The 24,522-nt window shown below is 37.0% G+C and overlaps 1 protein-coding gene and 1 pseudogene across 3 annotated transcripts; both read left to right on the top strand.

The window, feature by feature from the left end:
- The first annotated feature begins 3,289 nt into the window (after nt 1-3,289).
- Nucleotides 3,290-8,861, top strand: LOC126608178 (glycosyltransferase BC10-like). 3 transcript variants are annotated; one of them, XM_050276007.1, is made up of 11 exons: nt 3,290-3,650; nt 4,010-4,492; nt 5,076-5,174; nt 5,611-5,711; nt 5,807-5,878; nt 6,382-6,472; nt 6,661-6,745; nt 7,664-7,719; nt 7,804-7,926; nt 8,300-8,338; nt 8,427-8,861. In XM_050276007.1, the coding sequence occupies exons 2-11, from the start codon at nt 4,112-4,114 to the stop codon at nt 8,553-8,555; spliced, it is 1,176 nt and encodes a 391-aa protein (XP_050131964.1). In that variant the 5' UTR covers nt 3,290-3,650; nt 4,010-4,111; the 3' UTR covers nt 8,556-8,861. The 3 variants fall into 3 exon arrangements, with proteins under 3 accessions (XP_050131964.1, XP_050131962.1, XP_050131963.1); XM_050276005.1 differs by having other exon boundaries at nt 3,295-3,650; nt 6,661-6,741; nt 7,660-7,719; XM_050276006.1 differs by lacking the exon at nt 3,290-3,650 and adding an exon at nt 3,657-3,864 and having other exon boundaries at nt 6,661-6,741; nt 7,660-7,719.
- Nucleotides 8,862-19,702: 10,841 nt separating this feature from the next.
- Nucleotides 19,703-20,646, top strand: LOC126608181 (probable aspartic protease At2g35615; annotated as a pseudogene).
- Nucleotides 20,647-24,522: the final 3,876 nt, after the last annotated feature.

Raw genomic sequence — 24,522 nt, 5'->3', positions numbered from 1 at the left:
TAGAAAAGATACCACATCTGCTTGAGGAACAGATAGAGCAAGTGAGAAGGATACAAGGAAGCATGTGGAGACAAGTGCAACAGAACACGTGCCGATTCATCTATTACTTTGTTAACAGCAAAAGTATCACATATCATCAAGGTCGAATGCACTCTTGATTTGATGAACTTGTTTTGACCCTTAAATTCTTGAGTCGGCCTTATACTCTAGAGGAAACCAGAAAACCCTCCAGCCCAGTTCAAGAATAAGCATGTGGAAAGTTACTTCTTCAAAAGTAAAAGTATCTCATATTATCTCTTCTCATTTTTCTTCTCTTTATCCTTCTTGCTGCCTGCAAGATAGGGAGAATGAGAACAATCAGTCGGAACTCAAAATCAAACTTCTGATTTGGGACTGATTGTTGGGAGCTTTGATTGCTTACCTTGTCTATCACCTCTTTCGGTAGATCGCCTAGCTTGGTGACTTGGGGGACTCCTACTACATGGTTTGTATCACGCTTGACCAAGCCTAAAACTACAAGTAAGCTTCAAGTGAAATTGATACATTACCTTGTGCATCTCCATCGGTTAAAGATACCACCCCTGGATGAAGGAAAAGTACTTCTAAAAAAGATGCCACATCTACCTATTACTCAGCGGCTTGGATCTTGCATGTCTCTAACCGAGGAGCTTCCCTCACTCAGGAACTTAGTGGAGCATTGTTTGCACCATACTTGACTAATCCCGAAACTACTGAGCACCGGTCAACGTTATACCGTCAAGGACCCATAAGAATATTCCTCCAACCAGGAGGCCAATCACAGTGCGACACGTGTCGACATCAGAAGTCAATCATAGCGTGACACATGTCAACATCAGAAGCCAATCACAACACGACACATGTCAATGTCAGAACAAAGCTAGAAACTCTCTTCTATAAAAGGATATCATTCTCCCACAATATTTCCTAATGTCATTTGTACTAAATCATTCACTAGTACTCACTAAAGGAGAGTTTGAACCTATGTACTTATGTAAACCCTTCACAATTAATGAGAACTCCTCTACTCCGTGGACGTAGCCAATCTGGGTGAACCACATACATCTTGCGTTTGCTTCCCTATCTCTATCCATTTACATACTTATTCACACTAGTGACTAGAGCAATCTAGCAAAGGTCACGAACTTGACACTTTCTGTTATACCAAAGTCCTTATTGATTTTGTGCATCAACACACCCCAAATTACTTTTAACGTATTATTTATCTTCTTCAATTATCAAAACCCCTCTCACCCTCCACTCCATTGTTGAAAAAAATTATAACTATTGAAACTATAAACACGTTGGTTAAGAAAAAAAATTAACGAATCGAACATGATATCAATATTTTGGAAGCTTCACATGAGGTAAAATTTCATATTTGTCATTGTTTTAATTATTCAACGACATCCGTAATTATTTAAGCCTGCTTTTGCTTTCCATACTACCCAATTTCATAGGAGGCCAACCCAGCAATGCCTTTTCAGTTCTTATTCATCTTCTGGGATTTACTTTTGCTCTATTAGGTTCTTCCTAGTTGCCATTTTTTAGTAGAAATCCTTTTTTTTTTGTTAGAAAAAGGCTTAAGAGACAGAGAAAAGGAGATTGGCTGTGATGACCCAATGAAACTCAAGCTCAACAAACTGGATTGTAGACTTCTCTTTTTAAAGAATGTTAGGGAAGATTTGAAGAATGTGGGGTGTATGTAGAAAATATTAGGTGTATGAGAATGTGGGGTGTAAATGTATTATGAGAAAGTATGTGGGGTGTATCAAGATAATTTTTAATTAAAAAAGCAAATATGGGATGTATCTAGTATGTGAGATTTAATCAACTATATGTGGGTGTCTTCACTGATAATAGAGTGCCATATGTACCTAATGATAAACACTGGTTTACTAAAAACAATTTAAATAGCCAGCCACAATCACCATTCAAGGCACATGCATTTATCTTTTATATTGAGATATTGAAGGGAGGCAAATTCAAGATCTTCACCTTACAAATAAAGTATAACACCAATATACTGTAGTGCTAATGACATCATGGTTAGAATTGAAAAATATGGTTCCTTCATGTGGGCATTGTGTTAATGCTTATGAATTGATTCGCCCTTTAAAACTGTCATTTAGTTAGTCTCATTTTACCACATGAAACTTGTTTTGTTTTTGTTTTTTTATTTTTTTGAACAAACAATAGTATTTATATTAAGGGGGAGAGGGTGAGCTTAAGCCTCACAATGAGCTAGCAATAATGTGGTTCAAATTCGCTCTTGGCGAGAATCGAATATAAGATTTCTCATTTACAAGTGAAGAGGAATACTACTATAATGTAATACTAAGTGGCCACTTTGTCTCTTGCAACTGTCATTTTTTGTCTCATTTAGTCTCATATCACCCCATTTTCGTCAATTCTGTCAAATATAGGTTAAAACAAAAGGAGTTAGAACATTTTATTTTTTATGCAAACAAAGATAAGTCCTATTTTTGACGATGTAGCACTTAGGTGAGAATTTTGGTTGACCACGCAATATTTACCAAGATGCAAGTGAATTGTGGTGAGAAAAGTTAGGGAGATAGATTAGGGTTTAAGCGAATCCAGTCCTTGAGTTCAAGTCGACTGATACCCATTAATTCAAGGCCTATGTGGGGGAGTTGACAAAAAAATAGGGGAACCGAGATGAAATAAGATGGCAGATTAAAGTGGAAAAATGAGACAAAACAAATTTTAAGGAGTAAAATGAGACTAAACGATAATGTCAGAGAGCAAATCAATTAATAATTCTTGTTTTAATATGGAAAAGAATTTGAACTAGCACCTAATGATATTTTTCTTCACTTATAAGTGATAGGTTTTTGGTATGATTTTTGTCAAAGCCGAATTTAAATCACATTATTGTTAGCTTGTTGTGAAGTTAAGCTCATCATAAATAATAAGGAAAACTAATGAAAAGGGCTTGAAAACTTTGAGTTTTAATGATAAGGACAAAATAAAGGGTAAAGTGAATAGTACCAGGATTGACTTTTTAGTGTAAAAATGTGGTTTTTCGTTAAAGTGAACAGTACCGGGTGCTTTTCGTTAAAGTTCACTAAATAATATCATTTGTTAAAAAAAAAAATTTTAAACGAAGAGGGCCTTTGATGGGTTGGTACAAAGAAACACGCGCCACGGGCGAGAAGAAGAGTAGAAGCAGTCCAAACAAAATTATACAAAAATAAAAAATAAAAATTAAAATTAAAAAAAAGGAGAAAATAAATCGCCGGCATGTTTGTTTTGTTCAACGCGGCTTGTTAAGCGTATGTCTCACGGATCGCCGGCTTTTATAGTGTTTGGAAGAAAGGCAAACGACTGTATTGACTGGAAGGAGAGAGAAGAGAGGAGAGAGAGAATTTTGAGAACAAAAGAATCGTCTTTCAAGGAATCACAACAATCCAACACATCCATCTTCTTCCCATTCAAAATCCCATTTTCCATCTCTCTGTCTCTCTGTCTCTCTCTTTCTTCTGTGCGAGGAGAGAGTGTGGAGGCCTTCCTTCCTGCTGCGTACCCTAGATCTTGTGAGAGTCAACGAAAAATCACCATTCCAGATCTTCAATTCTCGATTTGAAGCTCCTTTCAGCTCATTGCAACAGGTATCTCCTTCGTCTTCTCCGAGTGTGAGACACTGAGACTTTGAGTTTTCATTTGGGTCGTTGTGATTTTGCTTATTTTCTCGGCAACCAAACGGGAAACAAGAAAATGGCGGAAAATTCTGGGATTGTGTGCCGCTGGGTTGACTAATAGGGGAATGGAGATTGCGTCTTGGAGTTGGGGTTTTAATTTTCGGGAGTAGATTGGAGTCTGTGGGTAGGTTTGACTTTTATTTAGTTGGATTTTTATACCTAAAATCCTTCATACATATATTCAGGCGTTTGACTCTTTCTTCCGATCAGTCCATTTATGGTTGCATATAGAACCTTCTAATTACGAATTAATCCTTTTATACATTCAGATTGCAGAAACTTCCACAGCAATCGGACAGTGCAATGGTGGATAGGGAGAATAGTCAGGAATGAAATCTTTATGTGATCGAGTTGGGATGCATTTATGGTAGATGAAGACGAATCAGTGGCGTCTAGGCATGGGTGACATGCAGATCTTGCCCGGGCCTCGCCATCGCCCGCCTTTGAAGAGGCCGGTGTGGATTATTGTCTTGGTTTCTTTGGTCAGCATCTTTGTGATTTGTGCTTTCCTCTATCCGCCTCAAAGCAGCGCTGCTTGTTACATATTTTCTTCTAGAGGTTGTAAGGCTATTTCGGACTGGCTTCCACCTGCTCCTGCAAGGGATTTTACCGACGATGAGATCGCATCCCGTGTTGTAATTAGAGAGATTTTAAGCCAACCTCCTATTCAATCCAGGAATCCAAAAATTGCATTCATGTTCCTTACTCCAAGTGCATTGCCTTTTGAGAAGCTCTGGGATAAGTTTCTCCATGTAAGGCTTCATCTCCTATTGATTTATTGGCCCAAGAAAGAAATCTTCTGTGTTTTTTGTTTCTTTTTTTGGTTTCTTTGGGATTTTTGTCCTGCTACGCTTCTCCTGTTTGGTTGATCTTTGTCAGATAGTGCTTTCTAATAAGAAAGTATAAGAGTAGAAAATGATTAACCCTATAATCGTTTGCAAGGATAGTCGTTGGACCGTCCGCATACAACACTCTTTCAGGCCTGAATTATATTATGGTTACCGGTTAACAGTGATCCTTCTTTAACTGTTACTTTTGGTGTTTTAAGTTCGTTTTAATTTAATCTGAATAAATTCCATGTCATGCCCCCTTGGTGCTCTTTTCAAGAGATTGTTTTCATGTTAATGACTCTGATTTATAGTTGGTTGGTATACAACAGCACGTGTGTATGTTAAATTCGGTCTTTCCCGTAATAATATGTGATTGTAAATGTTCAACCTTTTATAGAACATTATTTCTGATCATGTTCACTCAATATTTCAGTGTTGATAGAGCCTGTTCAAGTAGTTATCGATTCGTATGCCTAGCTTGAGCATTTCTGTTTTTTGTTGGCAGGGTCATGAAGGAAGGTTCTCTGTGTATGTCCATGCTTCTAAAGAAAAGGCAATTCATTTGAGCCGTTACTTTTCTAATCGAGAGATTCGCAGTGACCCGGTAAACCTGCTTGGATTACATGGCTTTACAAATTTATATTTCATATTTAATCCATATAAATCTCAAGGAAGCTCAGCATAATCTTTAATACTAACTCAAATAGCAGAGACTTACTGATTTTTTCTTCCAATTTTAAACTAACGGACAGATTGAATCTTTCACTATTTGTCATGCAAAGGTTTATACTTGCGTTGATGAGGTTACAATGATAGGTAGAAGAATATAAGGATTACACATATCACATATCCTTCACATGTATTTTCTTAAACCACATCTGCCTTAAGATTAAAACTTTTACAGGCAATAGATAGTAATTTTAGTAGAATTTTTTTCCTAGCATACGGGATCATTACTATTTCTAATATTTCTACTTTTTGTTGTTATGCTCAATCATTCTATCAGATTAATGAGATTGATTGTTGATTCATGTTTCCAGGTGATTTGGGGAAAAATTTCAATGGTAGATGCAGAGAGAAGATTATTGGCAAATGCTCTTCAAGATCCTGATAACCAGCATTTTGTCTTACTTTCTGAAAGGTGATTAAATTTTAGGTACCTTTAGTCATCCTATTTGTCTAGTTCTGGTTATTTCTGCTGCTATCAATATCTCATTTATTCTTTATGTTGTGCAGTTGTGTACCATTGTACACGTTTGACTATATCTATGACTATCTGATGAATACAAATATAAGCTATGTTGACTGGTAAGTAAAATCTTGTTTTACGAGCTACTGTTCTAGTTTAAATGTGTTGGTAGCTCATTGTGTGACTGGATTTCAATTTGATGAATAATTATGGTTATGAATGCTGCCCAAGTACGTTTTAATTTTTGAGTCTTGCTCTCCTAAATTCCTCATTTTGAGGACCTGTGAGGACCAAATTCATATTAACCACAAGATTATATTAGTTTAGATCCAAAGGCTTAAAATATTTGATAACTTAATAAACCAAAACAAGAAAATGAGTTTTCTAATGGTTCATGGAGTTTAAGTTGGTTTTATTAAGTTATCAAATATTTTAAGCCTTTGGATCTAAACTAGTATAATCTTTTGGCTAATCTGCATTTGGTCCTCAAAGGTCCTCAAAATGAGGACCTTAGGAGAGCAGCACTATTAATTTTTTAATCCTCTGAAATTACGGAAGAGCCAACTTATTCGTAATTGATAAATTTATTTTTATTACCTGTATACTTGTGTATTCTTTTCAGCTTTGAGGATCCTGGTCCTCATGGAAACGGGAGGTATTCTGAACACATGTTACCTGAAATTGAGAAGAAAGACTTTAGAAAGGGAGCACAGGTAATTTTGATCGTGTTGAGACTATCGATGTAGTTTTATAATCTGTGGAAATTGATATTTGCTTACTGTAGTTATCCGTCTCTTGATGGGCATGTTTATTAGTTTTATGAATGCATTACTAGTCGGCAATATCAACAAACGTAAACAGTAGAGATGTATGACCACTTAATATTCTGAATTATATGCAGTGGTTCTCTATGAAGCGTCAGCATGCTGTGATAGTAATGGCTGATAGTCTCTACTACTCGAAATTCCGGGACTACTGTAAGGCAAGTTTTCCTTCTCAGCATTTTTATATCTACCTTCTTTATTTCTTAAATTTTCTTATAGTAGATATTTCTGCCTATAATTTGTTATCATATACCTATAGGCTATAGCATATCTGCATATATGATACTTTCATCCTTATTTTCTCCTATTATGGATGTAATAGATTTGGGTTTGCTCTTTATTTGGTTGTTTCTGATAATCTGAGCTCTAGCAATGCTGAAATTTTTTGTCTTCATGTAAAACATCTGCTTGATTTCAACATTTGGATTTCTTTCCTCTTCTCATGCTTGGCCCACTATACAGCTGAGATGCAAGTATATAAGGGCCTGTTTGGTATTGAACTTGTCAATTTTTTAACGCAAAAACAATTTATGAGTTTCAAGCCAAGAATCCTTGTTTGGTAGAATTGTTTTCAGAAATGGAACTCAAAACCAACCGGAAAATAGACTATATATTAAAAACACAAAAAGTCAGCTTTGAGAGTTTTCAAACTCAACACATACTCCACTCTCTCTCTCTCTCTGCATCCTATCTCGCTTCACTCTCTATCTTATCTCTTTCTCTCTCTCTCTCTTGTCAGTTCTCTTCTCTCTTTCTCCTCTTTCCGGATCTCTTCAATCCTCTCTCTCTCTCTCTCTCTCTCTCTCTCTCTACTTTAAAGCCAGATCCTGTCTTCTCTCTCTCTCCTCTATCCCTCTCCTCTCTCTTTTACCTCTGTCTGCTCTCCAATGAGTTGATGCTTCCTCTCTCTTATAAAAATTGCTCTTAAGAAATGTCTTAAGAAATATTTTTAGAAAGGATGAATTTTTTGAGCAGGATTCCTAACGGGCCCAAATAGGTTTATGTAATCTTTAAAAGTATGATACTCTATGTTCACTGGTTCAATTTCTTGATATGGGATTTCGTGGTTATTACAGCCAGGTTTTGACGGGCGCAATTGCATTGCTGATGAACATTACTTGCCAACCTTTTTCAATGTGAGGCCTCTTAAGAATTCTCTTTAGTGTTTCCTTGTATTTGCATCTCTGCCTGAATGAAGTTTTCTTTATACATGTTTCCAGATAATTGATCCTGGTGGCATTGCAAACTGGTCTGTGACACATGTTGATTGGTCTGAAAGAAAGTGGCATCCAAAGTTATACAAGTCTCAGGATATTACATATGAGCTTCTGAAGAATATTACGGTAGAATTCTGCTATAAGCTTTATATATATATATGCATGTGTATTATTTACAGATGACAGCACCATCATGTATGTATGTTTATCTAGTTTAGATATGTGTGGCATATGTATATTGACACTGACTGCCGATTTCATAGTAGTTGATCCCATACTCCTCATGTTATGACTGTTAATTATTGGTCCTCATCTAACGAAAAAGAACTAAGAAAAAGGAATGGTTTAAGGCGACGCTTGTGTTTTGCTTTCACGTTTCAGTTATAGTTGCTTTCTTTGTACCATCAGTTTCCAACATAGATAGTGTTAGAAAAGCCACCGCTTTGAATGTAAATAGTTCAAATTTTCTGATAGTGACTTTGGTTGTCTTGCTCTGCAGTCAGTTGATGTGAGCGTGCATGTAACCAGTGATGCGAAGGTAGGCATCTAAAATATCCCTAAGACGTTCTTATTGAATTCGATAGCTTGTTAACAATTTAATTCACCTTTTCTGATTTGTTTTTCAGAAAGTAGTACAGAGATGGCCTTGCTTATGGAATGGTATACAACGACCGTGTTACTTATTTGCAAGGAAGTTCCATCCAGAGACTCTCAATGACTTGTTGCACCTTTTTGCCAATTATACAACAATTTGAGCCGGATATTTTTTACTCCATATTCTTTGGTTGGATCGCTTTCGACCGTTCCACTCCATGTTATTTCCAGTATAGCTGACGAAGTTGTAAATTGCCACATTATAGAGGCTTGATTATTCACCACCTCCCGACCATGATTCTTGAGTGCAAGGGCAACTGGCAGAGCAGTTAGGGTGGCCGGAGTCAGGCACGAGGCTAACAGGGTAGTGTTACTTGGGGATGATACGAGGATATGTTGTCATCTCTATGAACCCTTCATTTTGTGCTATCGGTGTTACATTTCAAGAACTTAATTTTTTTGGGCTACTCTCAAATGGCAAAATATACAACACACAACAGCGCCGTGAAATTCATGCTTTAAAAGTTATGACCGGTAGGGGTGGGTTTGGTTTAAATCGGTTCGGTTTTTTGCCAAAACCGAAATCAAACCGAAATTTCAGTTCGGTTAAATTTTTTTTCTGTTTTTTTCGGTTCGATTTTTTCTGGTTCGGTTCGGTTTTGGTTTTTTGTTTTTATTTTTTTTTCAAAAATTAAAAACATTGAAATTTTAAATTTTAACATATCCAACACAATCATAACATAAACATTCTAACTAGAATCAAAGATAATGAAAATAAACATTTAAAGTTGAATTAAAATCATCAATCAAGTCTTCCAAAGTCCAAACTAACAACCTCACAACACAAAAATCACACAAAAATCGTACAAATGACTTAGAAAAGTTAAATTGTATGATGTTGTTCAAAGATCAGTGTTGTTTGCTTGTAACTGCATGTTGACAACTTGATTAGTAAAGGTAATGCGTGGGTGGATTTATTTAGTGTTTGTTGGATTCTTTTCCATCACAAATTACCCAAGTAATCTACCTGAAACAAATGTTTATGGATTATGTTACATGTTATATGAGAGTAGATTTGGAAAAGAAAGCTGGCGCAGAAGTAGACAGTGCTATGGAGATGGGTGTTGGTACTTCGGGAAGAGGTTTGGTTCCGGAACCTTATATGAGGGAGAAATAATAGGTTAGGGTTTAGAGTTTTTATAGGCCTTTTTTTAATATTTTGAGCTTAAAGTTTGGCAACACATTGGGTTTAGCACATTTTAACTTACAAATTGGGTTTAGAAAATAATACCCAAAACAAATAATTAAATAAAAAAATTAATTTAATTAATTCGGTTTGGTTCGGTTTCTAGATCACTAAAACGGAACTGAACCAAAAGAATTCGGTTCGGTTTGGTTTTCGGTTTTTTTCGATTTTTGGTTTTTTGAACCCACCCCTAATGACCTCTCTTCGGGCAACTGGCAAAATTCAGAGAAAATAAAACTAGAAATGACATGGACATAATTTCTCCCTGGTATAACTCTGTTTTTGCAAAACATGCAATCTGCTTGGAGAGTGATCTCATTCTTTTGTTTGCAAATTATGTATGCTTATCATAAAAACATAAGAGAAATAGTTCAATTTCTTAGTCTTAACTAAGATATTGTTTGGTAAATCAAATGTAACAAATAAATCAACGATGAACTGTCTATTTATTTGATACATTTGGATAACTAAATAATCATCGATTTGAATGATTTTTGTAAAGATTATCTTCAAATGAAGATCAAGAATTTACCAAACAAAAAAATAAAGAAAATAAACGGTTTTGATTATAAATTTCGACGATGAAGATACATTTTCTATAAGTGGAAGAATCAGCTCACCTTGTGGTCACGCTTTTATGATGGTTGGATGTGGTATTGGCCTTTGAGCAATGAGTTATGCGGTACTATCTTTCAACGATTACTATATTGATCTCACTCCTCTATGATGAAATTAAGTGGTCTCACTCTTAGCGATGACCAACGTGGGCATTAGTGTAGGTTTGTTGTGTGGTTTAACTCTTCGACGATGACCAATGTAGGTGCATATCGTTTTTGTGATAGATCTTTATTGGAGGTATTTGTATGTTTGTGGATGTGATAGTTGTTAACGCTAAAAAAGGTAAGGTTAACAAACTAGATTAAATAACCCTTGGTAGGCTTGGGATATGGACTGAAATTAAATGGACTTGAGATATAAGTGGTTCATCCTTCAAAACTGGGCTACTTTCAATATGATGTTCATAATATATTGATCTGAAGCTAAATAGCACTCAGCTAATACATTCACTATTTTCTGTCATTTTTTGTTCGGCCCCCATATTAGAGGTTAGGTGAGACTAATAAAAGGACAGCTCTGCTCTCGTTCCTGTTAGACGACCCATCCATGCATTGCGTTTCTAGCGATCGTCCTGGCTGGGGAAATGGTCCGGGTTTCTGGCGTGTCATTTCCGCTAGAAGCTGGGGTAAATTCTGTGATAAGGTTCACCATCCCCTGCACCTTGTTGGCGTGCCTTACTTGGAATCGAATTTCAAACTCTCATCCTCAATTGCCCATTTAATCAACCTCCTCAAGATGTCAGCCTTATTCGGCACTTGATGCAACGAAGATCTGGTGAGTACTGCGATCGAATGTGCCTGGAAATAGGGTCTGGCAATAGGCAAAGTTTGAGCGACTCTGCTAGTATGACCATGCTTGTTTCGCAAGACACGAGATCTAACTTGGGCATGAACACAATTAGATTCCTCATAAATCTTGGAGTTCTTACGATCTAAGAATCAACATGCGCCGCAAGTAATCACAATTCCTAAGAAGGTGCAATATCTACTTCTAGATATCCTCTAGGATTCTCTTGGCTTAGGACTAGGATTCTATCCTGAAAAGGTTTGTTCCCGGTTGGTATAAATAAACCCATCTAGGGTTTGTCTCTGATACCGCAATCTCTATACTCTAACTCTCTTGCCCACTGCTTGAGTCCAAAACTGCTTACTAACTTGACGTTCGGAGAGCCTTTGGCTAGCTCACCTCCCATTCCCCCTCCCCCCCCCCCCCCCAGTTTTAGGCTTACTCATGGTTGTTCTTTGATTTTCTAGTTACTCGGAATTGTGCTTCCACCATCCCCAGTAGTCCTTTCATTGAAAGGTGAACTCCTATTCCTCTCGACCAAATCACTCTACCCTTATGGAAACATATCCTAGACAATTCCCTAACAATAACCTTGTACACTTTAACCAAAAATGTCTCAAATAAATTTGGGTATGGTTAAGAAGTTGGGGGATGCCAAAATATGGCATTGGGTCGAAACAAACCACAGCCCAGCATGTGTGGGTTGGATATATGAGGCACGACTTTGCAGCAAGCTGCAGGCCTTGGGCCATGAAGTCATGCGGAGGGGGAGAGGGGTTGCATAGCAGGCCAAATCTGGCTGTAGGCGGTGGGCCGTGAGTTGGGACAGAGCTTGGTAGCGCAATGATGATGGCTTTGGGTTTGAGGCACGGGAAGCCCAGCCAAAGGCTGGCTTCTGATGTGGGCCAAGGCAGGGTGACCCTAGTAGCACAAGAGGTTGATGTAGGTGGGCCGTGGGCGAATGACTAGCCCAGCAAGCATTAGGCTTGCTGGTGGGTCGGAGGCTAGAAACAAGCCCAACAAAAGGCTACAAGCCTTGCTAGAGGTGGGTTAGGGCTGCAGGCCCAACTAAAACCTAATCTAGCAAGCCCAAAGGGCTCCTACCTTAGGTCAAACGATGTCATCCAGGCTGTGGCTCAGTGTGGCTCGGTGCTAGTGGCAGCCCCTTCCCCAAAAAATAAAATTTTCTTTTCGAATTTCCTATGGTTTGAAAAACCCTAATTGCTTCTAATTTCTTTCGATTCTTTGACTCACAAATTCCACATAGCACAATTATAATTGTGTAATGCATGAACATATATATATAGACAAATATTTGAACACATACAATATAGATGGGTTCATGCAACATGGGGAATGTTTTCATGCTTTATGGTCGTTGCAAATATCTTAATTTAGTTTAAAAGAACCTGATTGGCAGAAAATAACTGAGCCATTGAATTTGTAGAAGAACCTCCTCCACGAACCGTCTATTCCTTAGCTTCTGGCAAGAGTGTGTTGATAACGTGTTGTTGTGAGATTGTGTAATTGTGAGATTGTGTTGTGCCACTCCATTGTGCCTTTATTTATAGTAGTAGGGAAGGTAAATTTCTTACCCCAGTAGGATTATAACTCTAATAAGATAATATGTAGCCTAAGAGATATGGTAGAATCCCATAAGGATATCGTAGATATGATATTATATGCAATTCATGGCAATATCAATTCACATAATTCAACAATAATGAATATAATGCATTAGGGTGAAGTGTCGATTTAGTCCCTGAACTATCACCTAAGTGAAAATTTGGTCCCTAAATTATTTTTTTCGGTAAAATAAGTCCCTAAATTCATTAAAAATTGCTAATTTCATCCCTACTATTATATTCAAAGCTATTTTATCCAATTTTAGTCAACTTAAGTCACTTGCCACACTTTAGATGATACCGTTCTTTTCTTGCCTATAAGCCTTTAACATTTTATATAGGTTGCGAATGTAACATCTAATTTACCCTTCAAGTTAACTTCATACACTATTTCTTTATGAAGGAAAATTACCGATCTACCGTTCAATGAAAAATTGAATATAGGAGCTTCGAATATAATATTAGGGATGCAATTGGATGATTTTTATAATTCAAAAACTGATTTTTCAAAAAAAAAATTTAGGGACTTAATTTCACTCAGGTGATAATCAGAGAGTAAATTGGCAGTTCACCTCTTTTTTTATTAATGCAAGGAGAATAATTTACCTATAACAAGAAGAAATGTAGTTTGATGCATAGTATAGAAAATATTATGTTATACTCATATTATACAACAACAAAATGTGCCTAATATATGTAACATTACATGTAAAATAATTTACCTACAAGTTAGAGAAATGTTCATTTGATTGAAAATATATAATACATGTTATAAACTTCTTATTTAAGTGTGATTGTGCAAATTTTAGATTAGATTTGATTCTAGTTATTCTTTCCTATATGGACTTGTATTCCTTGGAGGAGAAGGATTTCTTCTCTCTCTTATTACTAATAATACACATTCCTTTACACAACCCTACAAACACATCTCTCTCTATTCTTTCTCTGTGCTGCCGGCCCCCTTCCCCTGTCAGTTACATATGAGCCACAACACGTTATCAGCACGCTCATACCACTGCGCTTAGGAATATGACGTGGAAGTTTTTTGCATCAAACTCGTTCACCAATATCATCACGCAATCAGGTGGACCTACACTATAAATGTAATTAATTGAAAGTGTGCCCAAATTGATCGTACCGAATCAAACGGACCTAAACATCATAACATAAGTAATTGAATTCACAACCTAATTGACCATACCATATCAATTGGACCTAAACTACAAAACGTACCTAAATAACCGTACCAAATTGATCGGACCTAAATGACCGTACAAAAAAAGGATGGCACTTCACAGCCGACAAAGACTTTAGGCCATATCTTCATTCCCTTCCCAACTAAGATGCACAATACACTATTTTTCAATGAGCTTTCATCCCTTTGCTTCACATCCTATTCTACTTGCAAATTTGCAATGTTTCAATCTCATTTTTCTTTACGCTTTTCTCATATGCATTCAGTTTTGTTTTTATAGATTTGGATTCAATAATTTAAAAATGAGTCCTTAAATAAATGAAAAGAACAATTTTGTATGTAGAGAAAATGACCGTAATGAAACTATATAGCGTACCTAAGTGACCATACCGAATGGAGATGACCTAATTGACCGTACCAAATGGAGATTACCTAATTGATCATACTGAATGGATAGAACCTAATTGATCGTACCTAAGGGAGAGGACCTAATTAACTGTACCCAATGGATATAACCTAATTAACTGTACCTATATGAAAAGAGAGCCAACATGTACAAAAACCTCCACAAAGGCCTTTCAACAAACACATGGTGTGCATTACAAATATAAATTCTTGCTAAAACAAAGAAACTTTTCGGACCAAACATACAAACCATACCAACAAGCTATACAAGTATCAACTGTGTGTTGGTTATGAGAGCTAAACACATTCTCCACACCATATAGCTTGTGATTAAGACAAACCGTACCAACTGCTGTATTGATTAAGACAAAAGAAAAATATAAACAGTAGCTTAGAAGTGATTAGTGGGTTTCGACGAAGGCAGTTAATCGAGGAAGCCAAACAATCGTAGCTTCAAACACATTTTCGTGGAGCATGGGTCTAGATGGTAACAATACTGTTTGTAAGAGTAGACAACCTGTTTGAAAATTTGAAAATTTTCATTGATTACAGGTGCAATTCAAGCCCGCTTTAACGTCGCTCTCTCTCTCTCTCTAATCGATTGTTACATTTCTGAAACAACAAAGTTGAGGTTACATTTCAAACAATTAAGATGGCAAGCATGTAAATAGCGGTAAAATGTTTGGTATTATTATAAGTGACATGTCATCGTGCATTGAAATAAATGTGATAGGAGTATATTTATGCGCCTTAGTTTAGCTTGTTCTTATGCATTTGTAGTGTTTTTCCTTAGTAAAGTAGTCTTTTAAGCTAGTTTTATGTGTTTTCAGGTTCTAAGGGCAAAGCATGCAAAAGGATGCATTTTGGAGCCTTTTGGAGCAAAGTTGAGCTTGGAATGGATGTCATATGCTTGGAGCCAAGATGATGGACGAAATTGAAGATTTGAAGATGATGTTTCCTACTTGAACAAGGTTTCCTAGTCGAAGTAGGAAAGCGCCTAAGTGAAGATGGAATCCTAGTTGAATTAGGATTCCTAGTTGAAATAGGTTTCCTAGTGAAATTGGGATTCCTAGAAGATGAAGATTCCTACTCAAACAAGGTTTCCTACTTGAAGTAGGAAAGTTAAATCCAAATGGCATCAAGTTTTAGCAACAAAGAAGTTTTCCAAGTCCAAGAAGGAAAAGGAATCCAAGATGAAGAAGGAGAAGAATTCCAAGTCAAGGGAGGATTGAGACATGTTTTCCTAATGCTAGAAGGACTCCTAAGTGTTGTAGAACACAAATGAGAAGTTTCTAGAGTGTTCCCCTCCTTGCCGTGAGTTTCCTACATTTCCTATCAGTTTTGGGGCTTTCTAGAAGCCCTATCCCTAATCCCTACATTGGTGCCGCACCCTAGCTTCTAGAAATCTGATTTCCTTGCCTTGCAAGGCTTTCTAGAAGCCTTATCTACCTTATCCCTATCTAGCCGCACCTAGGAGCCTTTTTCCTTGCAAAATCTGATTGTTTAGACCTATTTCCTTGTGGATTTGGGTTATCCAAGTCCATATCTGATTACCCTAGGGTTTTAAGTGCCTATATATACTCCTATTAACCCCTAAATCAGATCATCACTCACCACAATTCACAATTCACTCCAGAAATTCGTCCAAACTCTCTCCACATCTTTGCCGCACCATTCCCTTCCCCTAAACACTACTACATCCCTCCACAACCATGCATCCATACACCTAAGGTCCTAAACCTATCCCTAGACCCTTGCCGCACCAAGGAGGAGGAGAAGGAAGCTCGGAAGTTCATGCAATTCAAGTTCGCGTCGCTGGAATTTCTAGGTGTTTCTTTTCCTTTGATTTCAATGTTTAAATTCAATTCTCTTTGTTTTGTGCGTATGAGGAACTAAACCCCCCTTGGCTAGGGGGGATTCGAAATACATGTTTATGCTTGTGTTATGATTTGATTACTTCTAATTGCGTTTCATAAGTTGTGAATTCAATTTACTTATCTATGAGAATTACATTGATTTGTGTGTGTTGGTTGAGAGTGCACGCTTAATTATCATGCATAAATTGAATGCTAGGATATAAGGAAATTTCACCTAATCGTTATGGAATTATATTCACAAGTAGTAAAGGTTGATGATCTCAATCGCGTTAAGTACATTCTTGGCATAAGTTTCATGCAATCATAGTAACAAGTGCTTCGTCAATGCTTATGGTTTTCATAGAACTTAATGATTCTTGCTTGTATCTCTATTATGCAATCATGTAGGGGACTTGTGGGGAATGTTTTGGGTTGTCGTATGCAATCATCCAATTCAATAACGTTAGGAAAATCTGAAGGTTAATTTAAGCGGACCTAATTAACTTGGGGCATTGAGAATTCATGGTTTATTGAAAAGCAATTGGAAATCGTTTTGTATGCAAGTATAACATGTGTGGAGATGAACCCCTTAGCTAGCCTTCCATTCACCCATTTAAATCAAATTCGTTTTTACAATCTGTTCTAATTTACAAAGTTTGTTTTGTTTTTAAATTTGTCCAAAACCAATCCCCCTTTGTTTTAAAGTGTCAAATTAGTTAGTAAGTGTTTTACTTTGTGTTTTTAAGTGTTTTGATTCAAGTTAAAACCCAAATTCGTCCAATTTGGTGCTTAGTGTCCAAAACTGCCCAGATTGTGTTTTTAAGGCAGTTTTGAGTGTTTTGGTGCTGTTTTGAGTCTTTTGGTTTGTTTTGGTGTTTTAAAGTTTAGTTTTGCATTCTTTGAGTCTATTTTAGTGTTTAAAACTTGTTTTTACGTTTTTGAGTCATGTCCAAGTGATTTTGCAATCCCTCCTAATCCCCGGTCTAGAACGATCCCTACTTACATGCATTGCTACAATTGATAAAAAGAGGGTTTAATTTGAGTGTCAACATAATTTTCACATCAAAATGATCTTTTTTAGATACTAAAAACCTCTCAGGTTATATTCTAAAAATCATCTTTGATAAGTCCTTATCTCTAAAACCCCTTTTAATATTTTACTTTGGTGTCTGCTAGAGCATTTAATCATGCCCATTCCACCACTCTTCCTTCATCTTTGCTCACACAAGTTTTTTCCTCCTTATTCCTAACATAAAAAGGTAAAAACTAAAACGTAAAAATGAAATGGTTATCAACTAGATCCATGACTTTAGAAAGTGCCTTCTGAAATTGCCTTTAATTGTTTCTTTGTTTTTTGTGTAGGCATCATATATACTTGTTGACTCTAAAAATTATTTAGCCTACATGGTGTGCAGGTCGAATAGCTAATGAGCTAACTACACCCAAGGTTGAATGCAGGACATGCCAACTCGACAACCAAGCTTGATCGGTGAGTGAATGAATGTGGTGGTAGTGGTGTCAAACGTGTTGTTGACTTCTGTATCTTGCGACTACGTCTGAGGAAGAAATTCGTCTCAGCCTCTGGGTTATAGAATCTAAAGACAAGGCTGCTAGATACTTCGAAGTTCATGAATCGTTAACACCGAGCTCGGCTACTTCAATTATAGTTGTGAAAATATAAGTGCCCCAAATAGGTACCAGACTATATGAACATAAATACTTAAAGTGTCTTGATTGTAAATGTGGTTCGGTCGTCAAACTGCGAAACTCCAGAATGTACTTGTGAATATCCAATCATAAAATAGATTCGGCTTTCAATGTGTCAAACGATGTAACTTGGTAACACCTTACTTTGTTAAGAAAGCTAATGAGGTGACCTCTTCCAACAAAGACTTAGAGATTCCTTATTGATCGAGACTTGGATAAATAACCAGTCGGTTTCGAAGCAGTGTTGTTAATTCTACCTGAAGGTGCTCCTCAGTCGCCTATTTTACGGGCTGTTAAACCTAACTAAAGATGTGTTTGACGAAATTAGAAAGGTTAGTGTTTTCTCAAAGATGAGAGGGTTTTGCGTTGAGGGAGAGCGCATTGCAAATTTGTGTGCTGATTTGAAGAGGCTTTGAACATTGCACATCCTCTTCTATTCATAGTTGCAGCTTTTACCTAGTGTTGAGGCAGAGTCGATTTCTATACACTTTTAGGAACACCACATGCTTTCAATAGTGCAGTGATATTGTAGGTGGTCTTGACTGGACTGTATTAATACCCGCACATAAATGAACCGACAAGTAGTTCCTTACTCGGAGTAGAGTAGGTTGTATTGTCTAAGCCTAACGAGTGGTTTGGCCGCGCTTTTGTGATGTCTGGATATAGTTTTGTTTTTTGTGTGATGAGTTATGTGGTATTGTCTTTAAACAATTACTTTACGTGATCCCACTCCTCTGTAATGACTTTATTGTGGTCTCGATCTTCAGTGAGGACCAATGTAGGCTTTGATGTAGGTCTTCTATGTGGTCTAACTCTTCAACGATGATCAATGTGTGTTTGATTTTTTTTGGGATGTGATTTAGGAGTTCACTATAACTGTTTGTATGTGTAATTCAATTCAGATCAAGTTTTGGGTCAATGGACTAATCGACTCAATTGGAGACGATGTATTTATTTTTATGAACGAAGAAATGCCACATTATCATTTTTGGTAAAATAATATTTAGATGACTGCGTTATTCCTGATAGACATTAATGATAACAAATAAACTGAAGATATGATTAGAGAAAATTGAAAAGAATTCCTGATATAAATATATAATTAACGGGTTAGGATTGAAGAACACCTATTTTTTGACACACATTATGACAAATTCAAAACCATATGGTTGTTGAATTAAATGATAGCCATTTTAGAATTCATTGCAAAACTGTGTTCGTTTGTTTTTTACTAAAGATGATTGTCTTAACGGTTTTGGTTTTGCATAATCTTTTGCAAGAATGATTTATGAATGATAAATTAAAAATAAACAGTTCGAATTGTTGAAAAAAGTTATAGAGTGACCCTACAAAGTGTGTGTTAAAATGTGATTACTAACATGTGGCGTGCTTTTAAGATGATAGTAATGCTTTTTATTTAGCAAGGATGATGATCAAATTCACACTCTCAGGAGAGGACATAACTATTCATATGCACCAAGATATCACTATGATATTCTCTGATTTTCTTCTAATTAAATCATCAAATAATAAGGACAATTGTGGAATTCAACACGCTTAACGTGGGTGAATCGCGATTAAATATTGTCTAATTGAATACATCAAAATTTCACGTTTCTTTTCAAATGCATATAGTCCTTTCTGAAGTGGTAATCCCTTGTGATAAGAACCAACATATATGCAAGAAGATTATGTCCATATGTATCGTACATCAACTGTATAAACAAGCACAGCTCTCTCCTGCCTAAAATAAATTCAATGTTGAGGGCTTAGATGTGGCAGCCTTATTTGCGAAGTCTACTTCGCACACTCTTATTAATTTTGTTATCTTTGTATGGTTATTATGCTTAACCACCACTCTCACCACCGATACCACCACCACAAAGTCAAGGCGTTTTGTCACAAAACTCATTCACCATGATTCTGCTTTCTCCTTACTACAATCCTAATTCAACTATCACAGACCGAGCTATAAGCATGATGCGACGCTCCATGGCACGCTTAACATACTTGGAAGCAAAGGCCCATTATTTCACCAACGATGACATCTGTGCCGGTCTTGTTCCTGGGAACACTGCAGAATTTATGGACGATATTTCAATTGGAGAGCCACCAGTTCCTCAACTCATATCCATAGACTCAGGAAGCAACGTCGTGTGGGTTCAATGTCCTTCTTCTACAAAGTGTGTTGAACAAACAAGTTCAATTTTTGACCCTTCCAAGTCCTCAACATACACCCAATTACCATGCTCATCCCCCAATTGCACAATTAACGGTGACAAATGTGACCCCTCAAATAATTTCAAATTCTCTCGTAGGTATGTTGGTGGCAGCGTTGTAGACGGACTTGTTAGGACTGAAAAGTTCACCTTCGAGACGTCCGACGAAGGCATTAGCACTGTACTAGATGTTTTTGGTTGTGCCAGTCATACTGATCCTCACTATGGGAATGCTAGTTAAATACTTGGTCTAGGCCCTTTAAAAATATCTTTGGCAAACCAAATAGGGTCAAAATTCTCTTATTGCATCGGTAGCATAAGGGATCCTAATTACCCTCATAACCACTTAGTCTTAGGGGATGGTGCAAAGATAGAAGGCTCTTCAACTCCACTTATATCCTACGATGACATTTACTATGTAAACCTAGAGAGCATCAGCCCCGGCGAAAGGCGGCTTGAAATTGATCCAAAAATCTTAAAGCGGGATCAATATGGCCAAGGTGGAACGGTCATTGACTCCGGAACAACGTTGACATTGTTAGTCAAAGAAGCATATGATGTGCTCAAAGTTGAAGTACAAAAGTTGCCACGTGGCAAATTATTATTTTTTATTTAAAAAAAACCTAAATCTTCTAAAAAAAAAAACTGAAATGATAACCCCACCCCCGTACCCCCTACCCCACCCGCGTCCTCCACCCCAAAACCTGAAACCCAAAACACACCCCCCAACCCGCGACCCTCCCTCCTAGATCCCCATTCCTGCAACCAGTTCGTCTTCTCCCCGCACCTGCACTCACCCTCCCTCCCCCTTTTCCTTCCCCTTCTCCTTCCTCCATGTTCATCTTCTTCCCCCGAAACCCCTTCCTGCAACCTGAAAAAAAAAAAAAACAACCCAATTCGTCTTCCCCCCGCACCCATCCTTGCACTTGATTCCACTTCACGAACCCGACGATGGCGGCGTAGACGCGATCTAGGGTTTTTTTTTTTTTTTGCCCCTTCCCTTTCTTTTCTGGGTTGTAGGGGGAAGAAGATGAAGATGGGGGAGAAGAGAGGAGGAGGGGGGGGGGTAAGACGAACTGAAGGGGTTTTTTTTTTTTGGGTTGCAGGGAAGAAGATGAAGATGGGGGATATGAGTTTGGGGGTTGCAGGGAGAAGAGAGGAGGATGAGGGAAAGTTTCAATTTTTTTTTTTTTTATTGAAAATTTAGGTTTTTTTTTAAAAAAAATATTATGAAGATGGGGGATGTGAGTTTGGGGGTTGTAGGGGAAGAAAGGAGGATGAGGGAAGGTTTTAGGTTTTTTTTTTTTTTTTTTTTTTTTTTGCCACGTGGCACACATTTGGTAGACACGTCACTACTTAACGGATAAATGGATGAAAAATGTAACGGAGGTATTATTTTGAAATAAAATGGTATCTAAGGTATGAAAGTGAAATGTTTTAAAGATGTTGTATGAGTTTGTGCAAGACCTCAAATCTGAGGGGTTACTGTGTAATTTACCCATGACATATTTATAATAGTTATGCATAGGTTAATGAAGCATGTCACATGAGTTTAAACTAGTTAGGAAATAACTATTATACCATTCTCTCTTCACTCTATTCCATCCTTATATATATATATATATATATATATATATATCATTTTTATATGATTGATTCGACCATCTCCTACCCTTGGTTAAAACCTAAAAATTTAGGTTTTAAACCAGAAACAGTTTTCTCCTCCAACCTTTATGGGTTAAATTTTTAGGCCGAGAATATTAAAGAATGAATTTAGGATAATTTTTTTTCTTAAAGTAACTTTTTAAAAGAAAAAAAAATTATGTAGACTATCCTAATTTAATTTTATGAACATTGTAACCTAAAAATATTTAGATTCCGGTAAATATTGAAAAATCTCTAAACCAACACCATGAAACTCATGAAACACTATGAAAGAATATGAAACACATAAATTAATAATTTTTTTAATTACTTTAGCCGTTGGATTTAAATTTGGACTGTTAGATCTTTTTTTTTTGTCGTTGGATTTAAATTTGGACTGATAAATTTGGACTATTAAATTTTTTAATTCCTATTGTCTCTTGGATTGAGAAGATTTCTAGCCACCACTGAAGCGGTTGTATCGTTCTTCATCATAGAATCCCCAACTGTAAGAGGACTATTGGGGGATAAGAAGGACGGATGCCAAATGTTGTCTGGAGAAGACATGTCAATATCTTCCCCGACATTCAAGTTAAGACGACGGTCAGATGGGCAAGACATTTTCAAAGGTGTTGAAGAAAAAGAAGAGGTCGGACAAATCAAGATCTAAGAAGTGTAAGAAGGGAGTTTCTACAGGCGGAAATTCAAGTGTGCTTTGGAACGTAATGCATGCCTCTATAAAAATCAGCACTCGACAGAGCTCCAGAAAGAAGAGGCGTCTGCTCAGAAATCGAAGAGGTGTCTGATTTCTCAAAAGCCGGGCCTGCTCAGAAACCACGGGCCGAGACTTGTCAACACCTGTCACATGCAACCTCAGCTTTGCGCAAATTACGGGCCACTTTATCAAAGATTTCTGACAAAGTAGAAAACACATGAATCTTACTGTTCAATCACCCAACGGTAAACGAATAGTACCTCTACCGGTTATGAAGAAATTCCTATAAATGTTAACCTTCACCCTCCTTAGCAAGGCAGACCTATTCAACCTTTCTTCATCTTCGAAAATGCATTCCCAACGAAGCCTCTCGAGTTACTCAGTGTTCCTCATCCCCTGGGGTACTTCTGCAAACAAGTCTTCAAGAGCAAAAGTATTTCATATCATGAAGGTTGAAAGCAAGAGTATCTCATATCATGCTTTCTACTTGTCCTTTTCCTTGTCTTTGTTCTCACCTGCGGGACAAGGAGAAAGAGAGCAATCAACCAGCATATCAATCTTCCGATCTGGAACCGACTGCCTGGAACCCCTTCCTGATTGCTTACCTAGCATTGCTCTCGAGTACTCATCTTCAACATCTTATGCTTCCAGAAAAGATACCACATCTGCTTGGAGAACAGATAAGGCAAGTGAAAATGATACCTTGAAGCATGTGGAGACAACGTGTTGATTCATCTTTAACTAAACTAAGGATCACTTGCCATTTCAGACTGCTCATGGTCCGATTTTCTTCAAGATCAAGTCTCTTCTTCCTTGCTAAGAAGCTCCCCAGCCCAGTTCAAGAATAAACCTGTGGAAAGATACTTCTTCAAAAGCAAAAGTACCTCATATCATTAGAGTCAAAGGCAAAGATATCTCATGGCATGCTTTTCTTTTACCCTTGCTCTTGCCTACGGGATAAGGAGAAAGAAAGCAATTGGTTGACACTTGGACAAATTGAACAAAGAAACAGACCACCACCTCTACCTCGTGCCTACTTGCCGTGCAGAAGAAACAAGCAGAGAAGAATGCTGCCTGCATAATCAATCAACCCAGTAGAAGGAGTCTGAGTTGAATCCAAGAACTCGATAAACTTTAACAACATATTGACGCATCAGTCGCCAAAGAGCAAAGCCTTGCCGTACAATGCCATCAAATCACCACTACCAAGAAATTATTCTTTTCCTTGCTCAGAACTCCATAACCAGATTTGCGTTCCTAAACTCTACTCTTTCTTGTTTTTACTTTGCCATGCTTGTCATGTTTGTTAGTTGTGTAGTTTGCTTGTTTAAGTGTAAGTCTATGTTTGAAACATTGAGGACAATGTTTGGGTTAAGTGTTGGGGGGGGTAAACAAGTGTTTTTATTGCAAATTCGTAGGATTTTACCACCTAGCATAACTAGAATTGTTTCTCACTGTTTTAAGTGTTTTTAGTACATTTTGAACCGTTTTAGTGTGTTTTGAAAAGAAATTCAAAAATTTGCCTAAAAGAGTCGTTTTTGTGTGTTTGTATCTTAAGGTACCTTCCAACACAATGATGAGAATTTGATTTTTAAGTACATGACTATTAAAGAAAGTTATAAACATGGGTTGAAGCTTGATATGCTCTTTGGTTAATACTTGGTTATAGTTTATGTTTATGAATTCACATGTAATCATAAAGAAAAAAAAAAATAAATTAGTTTTTGTAACATGCTTGAAGGAAGGAACTCAAACTAACGCTACAACCCTGTAAGACTTGAGCCTAAACGTTATTTGGAGAGTTATTAATCTGTGCATTCTTGTTTTCTAAGTCGTTGCATGATCTCATTATTCTTTTCTTGGTTGCTACTTAGAATGCGTTTTCATCATTATAGTTCCAAATACTAGAACTCATACCCGTTCCATTCAAAGCTTAAAATTGAATGCATAACACATAACAAGATGAAGTTGTTTAGTAGTTACCAATAGAGCCAAAAAGCCTTCATCCCATGCATTTGTTTTGTAGGTTTCACCCCTTTGAGCCTTACTTAGCCTATTTTCTTTGTTAGACACATTATCCCTACTGAGCCTAGAATAGGACTATCCATACCT

This window comes from Malus sylvestris, chromosome 16 (assembly GCF_916048215.2).
Source record: "Malus sylvestris chromosome 16, drMalSylv7.2, whole genome shotgun sequence".
Lineage (NCBI taxonomy): Eukaryota > Viridiplantae > Streptophyta > Magnoliopsida > Rosales > Rosaceae > Malus > Malus sylvestris.
Note: the sequence above shows the minus strand (reverse complement) of the source record. Positions and strands in the feature narration are given on the sequence as shown.